Genomic DNA, 7,187 nt, shown 5'->3' on the forward strand with positions numbered 1-7,187 from the left:
GACACCATTTTAATTTTAAAAAGGTAATATGAGAAATATTCTGCTACACTATATTGCTATGTGAATTTGAAATTTGGTATACAATTTATGCGAAAATCTATAAACGCAATTACCAACTAAGTAAACTGTATATAAACCGAAAAACATATCAAAATTGAGCTAACTTTTCATTGAACACATTCTAAGGCTTACACGCACCTTCAACCCGAATACAAATTCACAGCCACAAATTTTTTTTATTCTTTTTTTCAATAACTCCGCAGCAATATCTACTTACAACTAAAATCCCAATATCCTAATGATTACAACTAAAAGCCCAATGTCCTAATGTCCTAATGAAGCCCAATGCCCCAATGAATGCAATCAAATAAAGCAGTTGGACTAAAAGCCCAATGTCCTAATGATTAGGACTAAAAACACAATTCCCCAATGTTGGAGTAATAGATATCTTCGCAAACACCCCCCGCCTCCCCCTGGTGTGGCACTGGCGCTAAAAGTGAGATGAGGCCGGCGGCTAATCTTGGTAAAGCTGGAGCAAGCGAACATGCCGGAGGTGGGGTTGATGCTATAACAAGTGGAAGCAACCATGGCAGTGAAGCTGGTGGAAGAGAGGAAAGTGGAGGCGGGGGCGAAGGCCGAGGTGACCTGAACATGGAATTATTGATATGTTCAGGGTCACCTCGTCCTTCGCCCCCGCCTCCCCCTCCACCATCACCCCCAGACCCGCCTCCACTTTCCTCTCTTCCACCAGTTTCACTGCCATGGTTGCTTCCACTTGTTATAGCATCAACCCCATCCCCACAACTCCATGGTAACTTTCCTAAATTGCTTGTATGGGATATGTCTGTACTTTTTTCCCTTGATGGGTTGTTGTCTGTGGCATATCTGGGAAGATATTCTTGGGTTTGAAAATTGTGAGTTCTACATCAAGAGATGGCCACAGTCGGATGGCATGCAATTTGAGGATGTCTTAATTAGTTTTCCTGATGCCATTCCTTGTGGAGTCAAGGTTGCATCATATGGTGGTAAAACTGTTCTTAATCCAGAGGATTCCTATGTCCTACAACTACAAGAAGGCGATAAAGTTCTTGTTATAGCTGAGGATGATGACACCTATTCTCCAGCAGCACTGCCTACGGTGCTTACATTTTCCTTGGAACATATAGATTTCAAATAAATTGCTTGATATTCTGCTAGTTTGTTTTAAATTTTTTTTTTTTTTAGTGGCATAGTTGAGGTATTTTGTTGTGGGAGACTTAGTTCACTCCACTTACCATGCACACTCACACAAGAAAAAGAAATGCTTTGATTACTTTTTGTCCACATCAGGTGATATTCAGACCCTTCGATTGAAAAGGGAAAGGAAGCAACAAATAGACTTAGAAAAAAGTAACTGTCTGAAGGAGGAAAACATTTCTATGACTTGGCTAGGAGCAAATATAGGCTATAGAGTTGATTTAGTAGTCAACATTACAAGAAGCCAATGATCAATATCTCTTGGAGAAATACAGATCTGCTTCAGCATATTGCAGTATTTCTATTGTATTGAACTATATGCTTTTCTAGCGTTCAAGTGAAATTGTCCATTGGACTGCACTGGAACAGCTTTGCTAATATTTTTTTTCATTGAGAATTTGAGTGTTACTTGCATGCTTCTTTGAATGAGCTTAGCTTTTGAGGCAAAAAGTGCTGGAGCCTTGGGGCTTCGAGCTTTGAGCTTAAGCGCGCTTTTAACAACACTGCATCTACAGCATGAGTTGGTTTCTTCTTCTTTCTAATTGATTATTTTCTTATTAAAAAAACTGTTGTACCTTCGATTCAGCAAAACATTCAGTTTTGCAACCTATTATTGGATGAGAACTGCAAAATTCAATGTTTCTTTTTTTTCTTTTTTTTTTTCTTTTTTTTTTTTTAATTTGGTCTTGAGTGCACCAGAAGGGGGAGATAGGAAATGGAACTTACTTTTTACAAGCATATTTACTCCAAAATGCCAAGGGGGGAGGGTGATAATATTCTTAATTGGCAGTTGACTCAGAATGGTGTTTTTGATGTGAGTTCCTTTTATAATTCTTTATTGGACGCCCCTTCTATTTCTTTCCCTTAGAAGAGCATTTGGTGTGTACAGATACCTAAAAGGGTGTCTTTCTTTTTATGGACAGCAGCTAGGGGTAGGATTCTCACAATTGATAACTTGTTATGAGGGGCTTGCCCCTTGTTAATGTTTAATTTTGACTAGTATTTAAAGCTAGCACCTAGGATGATGCTTAAGGACAACTCAGGGAACTGGTTCATCCTTCAATGAATAGTACCAATATCCAAGAGGTTATACTGCCTGCTCTACCCCAGGTTTCAGAGTGTTGTTTTAGCTTATATCTAGATTTGGTAATTCCTCTTTTCTGGATCAGTAGTAAAATACTAAAATTATTGACTAGAAAGCCAGAAAGAAGTTGGGGTGTCCTAGTATGATAGGCATACAAAGGAAGGACAGAGAGAAGAGAGCAACTTAGAACTTGAATCCCCAAAAAAAGGTATCAATGAAATCCAAAAAGAAAATAAAATTTGACAACAGTGGAGAATCAAAGATGAAAGAGAAAAGCATCTTCCGCAACTTCTTTATCTTGCTAATAGAAAGCTTGACTTCTAAAATGCTCTATCATTCCTCTCCTTCCAATTGCCACATCAAACAGGAAGGAACTGCAGCAAGCTGTTGACTCCTCTGACCCCCAAACAGACCTTTGCCATAGGCCATCAAATGTATGGGATACTAGGCATCACCTAATATAACACTGAATAAGGAAAAACCAAGTTCCAAATATCTTTGGCAGTTGAACAAGGTTGTTCAGGTTCAACATCTTATTTTATCAATTTAAAATGAGTAATCTTTGTTGGAATCTATTAGGAAGTGTCATACTCAGGATTTGGAATTTTTTATTGGGTATACTTATCAAAAAAGGAAGTGTCATACTCATATATTTGGAACTATCATGCTAGTGCAGAAAGATGAGGATTTAAAAAATATATATATATTTAATGTTTCACAGGTGAAATTATTATTATTGCCCCTTTTAGGTAGTCATTTATTGATGCCTCAAATTTACCTTTAGGCATGAGCAATCCACTAAAGTTATGATTCAATTCTTATTATCTGATTTTCATTTTTGTGGTTAGTTATGATCTCGTCTTTAATACTAAAAATGCATTTCTTTGGTGCAGTTGGTGTCACCGCATTTTTCCTATCCAAGAAACTTGCAGTTTGAATGAGAAGGAACTGCAAACAGTTTTATCAAAGCTTGTTTTTTCATGAATGATAAACAGCACAAAGTTTCACATCCTGTAAAGGTAAAAGTTTAAACCTATTAACGGTGCAGATACCATAGTAATTTATAAAGCAAATTATGAAGTAAATGTGAAGCATGACTATTTATCTGCTTAAAACCAAAGGAACTACTGACCTTGTCTTTCTTTTCACTCACCATATTCCAAGGTTTGAATCCACTCTTTTGGATCAATATTCAAATTGTGTTTGTCTTTCTTAGACATTATTGAGGGGGAATAAAGAAAAAAGATATCAAGTTTATATTAAAAGAACTTAAGAAGGGAAATTTCATTCAATAATTTTCTCAAAAAGCTGCTGTTACAACTTAAGCAAACCCTTAAATAAAACAATAGAATGTTACCCTAGCAAAGACGGCAACCAGTAATTCTGATATAAGCTAATGGTTCTAATAGTTTCAGGCTTATTTAAAAGTCACAAGACTAATTAAAATGTCAGGAAACCTTTGTTAGGTTTTTGGGTTGCTGTGTGGGGTCTTTTCCTATAACTTACCTGGGTTTTCCCCTTGGTTCACCTTTTAAGACTAGATCTGCTTGAGATGTTATAGTAGTAGAGCAAATGGAAAGGAGGCTGATTGGGTGGAAAAAATTGTATTTTTTGAAAGGTGGTATGTCACTTTGATCAAAAGCTCTCTTTCAAATCTATCCACCTACTTTATGTCTATCTTTCATATTCATATAGGGTTTGCTAGAAAATTAGAGAAGTTGCAAACAGATATTTCTTATGGACCCGGTTTAGGGGATGAAAGGAAGTTTTCCCTTTGGTGAATTTGAGTACAGTTTCTCTCCTATTCAACCAGTGGTTTAGGAATTCAAAGGCTCGATATTGTTAATCAATTTCTTTTTATGGATATGGCTTTGATCATATGCCATGGAAAGGGAAAATCTTTGGAGAAGGGTTGTGGGGGCTAAATAATATGGAGAGTTGGTGGGTCAATTGTTTTCTGCTAAGGTTAGGGGTTCTCAAGCTGTGTGTATGGAAGCACACCAGACATGGTTTAAATGAAATGTGAAATTCTTCGTTGGAGATGTTAGTCAGCAGTCACATCTTTTTCTGGCATTATGTGGGGTGTGGTGATGAACTTCTCAGAATCCTTTTTTCTGAGCTATAAGAAAATGCAACCAACAAACAAGCCTCTATTGACAAGTACATGTACAGACATAACAATGCTATCCATTGGTGCCCTACTTTATGCTTCTTGCAGTTCTGGAAATGGTTTAAATGAAATGTGCTCGTCTTTATTTAAGAATCATATATTTGACATGAAATCTTACTATAAGGCTTTGAGTGGTGGTCTTAGAGAGGTTTTTCCTTGGCAGGTGATTTTCAAGACTAAGGGCCCATTTGGTAATGTTATTCTAATAACGTTGTTTAAGTGTTGTGGAAATACGTGTGGGTGTAAAAATGTGTTGTGAAAATACGTGTTGTATTGTTTAAATAATGAAAACTATTGTTCAAACAACATTAACAAACAAGCCCTAAAGTCCCTAGGAAATTTGCTTTTTTTGCTTGGACTGATGCTCATGTTAATATTCTTACCATAGGTAACCTTCAAAAGGGCAAGATCATCATTTTTAACTGGTATGGTATCTCCAAATTAGATGGGGAGAATATTGCTCATCTTTTCCTTCATTCTTCTGTTGCTAGGGATCTTTGGTCTCTGGTTTTCTCTTTATTTGGTGTCTCTTGGGTCATGTGTCTTTCAGCAAAAGATCTCCTAGCATGTTGGAGATGTGCTTTCAAAGGCAATCAAAGCTCAGATGTGTCTTTATGTTTGATATGATGTATTTGAAGGGAGCACAACCCTAAATCGTTTGCAGGAATTGGAATTTCCCTGCTCTGTAGAACATTGGGGATGTTGATTGTTCTTTTCTAGAGTTCCTTGATCTTTTTAATCTGTGAAGTTGCTCTCTTATACTTCTCGAGTCCTTGGGCTTTGCCTTTTTACTTTTATTTAAAAAATTAAAATTAAAAGTCGGACACCTTATTACATAAAAACTTTTATAAAAAAAATTATAATAATGAGTTTAAGACATAAGCTACTCAAAGAAACCAAGATTCATCACAGAAGCTAGCTTATGGATACCTAGACTTCCCTTTAGTGTTCCTTTTTCCATGCTCAGGTGCTTGTAAAAGTTATCTTCAACTTTCTTTGCATCAGGATTAAGTTGTATTGAGTCAGCAAATTGTAATTTGTAGTCAGTTTTACCTCTCATATCCGTCCTTGTTATTGTGGGTTATCAGCAACTGGCATTTTTTTTATGTTCTTTATGCCCGCCCCCCGCCCCCCCGCGAAAAACAAAGCAACAAAGGAAAAGAAAGCATAAAAAGCTTTAGCAGAGCTAATTAAATCTGCATGTTGTAGTTTGCAGTTGGTTATAACAAAAGGGGAATAGAGGAGACAGAGTTGAAGATTGTGAAAGATACTTCAAATGGTTCTGGTAAGTTTGCTTTGTTGGACCGTAACAAATGCTTTGGTGTTGTGGCTGCTGCAGTAAAAAGTGCTGTATCAGATTCAGTTGTAGACCTCAAATCTCCAGAGGTAAAAAAACTGTTATCCTTTCTCACTTGTTTGCAAACATTTTACATTCTCCTGACCTATTTGTGCTTGTTCCAACTTCATCACCATACAGTTTTCTGTTCTTGCTGAGCTGCTTCCGCTTTCTGTAGTACCCAATGGGTCATTGGTGGTTGCTGTCTCAGTTTTGCCGCAAAATCTGGTTAATACCAAGCCACGTCTCTGTATCAAGGCTCTGGTTTCTGTCTCCAAAGCAAAGGGTGGAAAGCATTAGAAAGGAATGGATAATGTGGTTTAGAACATTCTTACAAGTGCTTTTGAAAAGAAAAATTAAACTAACTTGGATCAAAATAAAAAATTTGGCTCTCGATGTAATGATCATTGTTTTGATTTCTTACCGTTAATAATCTCTCTCTCTCTCTCTCTCTCACATATGCTGGGTCATACATCATACTTATTATAATAAAGACACTGTTTGTTTCGGCATAAAAGAATTTCCAAAATCTGTTTTCCTCATTATACTTATTATAATAAAGACACTGTTTGTTTCGGCATAAAAGAATTTTCAAAAAATGTTTTCCTCATTTTTGAGTGTTTGGGTTTGAAAAAATTGGTTAAACAGAAATTATTTCCCACATTGACGAGGAAAAATGCCATATTTGGGGTTGAGGCCCTGCTTGTTTTGGTGTAAAACATTTTTTAGATGTTTTTCTCATTTTTAGGCATTTGGGGTAGCTGAAAAACATAGTCAAACTAAAACATTTTATGTTAACCAAGAAAGTATTCTATCTGTCCTTGAAAAGTTAAAAGTTTTAGTCTTAAGAGAACATAAACATTCAAAACGACATATATATTCCCAAAATCTCAAAAATGGTCAAACTACCCTCAAAGCCTATAGATTGCCACTAAAATTTTCAAATGACCAAATTATATGTGAAACTTTTAAAATGATTAAAATACGCAATTACGCATGAAACCTCTAAAATAACTAAAATCCTTAGAAAGCTCTAAAATGATAGAAGTATTCCCAACATTTTAAGAATGATCAAAATTCTCCTAAATTGTTCAAAATCATCAAATTATCCTTAAAACTTTTAAAATGAGAAAAATATCCCCTGTAAAAATCTTTAAAAAAAAAAAAAAAAAATCTTGCAAATCTTTAAAATGATTGAAATACCCTTAAAATATCTAAAAATAATCCAAATACCCACAAAACATTGAAAATATCCCTTAACCTTGCAAATTGACAATAAGAATATTGAATTTCCTGTGTTAAACTATTTCTTAGTAGACATCAATAAATCCGAACATTGTGTTGTAATGTTGATTTTGAAA

At 35.7% G+C, this 7,187-nt stretch overlaps 1 protein-coding gene across 4 annotated transcripts; it reads left to right on the forward strand.

Moving 5' to 3' along the window:
• Positions 1-696: 696 nt before the first annotated feature.
• Positions 697-6,259, forward strand: LOC115979408. 4 transcript variants are annotated; one of them, XR_004089049.1, is made up of 4 exons: positions 697-1,138; positions 3,214-3,339; positions 5,707-5,876; positions 5,968-6,259. XR_004089049.1 is itself a non-coding variant. In XM_031101438.1 (4 exons), the coding sequence occupies exons 2-4, from the start codon at positions 3,301-3,303 to the stop codon at positions 6,124-6,126; spliced, it is 375 nt and encodes a 124-aa protein (XP_030957298.1). In that variant the 5' UTR covers positions 697-1,138; positions 3,214-3,300; the 3' UTR covers positions 6,127-6,259. The 4 variants fall into 4 exon arrangements, 3 of the variants coding, with proteins under 3 accessions (XP_030957298.1, XP_030957299.1, XP_030957300.1); XM_031101438.1 differs by having other exon boundaries at positions 5,700-5,876; XM_031101439.1 differs by having other exon boundaries at positions 697-811; positions 5,700-5,876.
• The last annotated feature ends 928 nt before the right edge of the window (positions 6,260-7,187 follow it).

The sequence above is a fragment of the Quercus lobata genome, chromosome 3 (genome assembly GCF_001633185.2).
Source record: "Quercus lobata isolate SW786 chromosome 3, ValleyOak3.0 Primary Assembly, whole genome shotgun sequence".
In the NCBI taxonomy this organism is placed as follows: domain Eukaryota; kingdom Viridiplantae; phylum Streptophyta; class Magnoliopsida; order Fagales; family Fagaceae; genus Quercus; species Quercus lobata.

Coding starts and splice junctions, on each gene's coding strand:
- LOC115979408 (XM_031101438.1), top strand. CDS start 3,301: ATGAATGATAAACAGCACAAAGTTTCACATCCTGTAAAG. Junction 3,340..5,699: donor AAGTTTCACATCCTGTAAAG/GTAAAAGTTTAA, acceptor TGCATGTTGTAG/TTTGCAGTTGGTTATAACAA. Junction 5,877..5,967: donor TAGACCTCAAATCTCCAGAG/GTAAAAAAACTG, acceptor ATCACCATACAG/TTTTCTGTTCTTGCTGAGCT.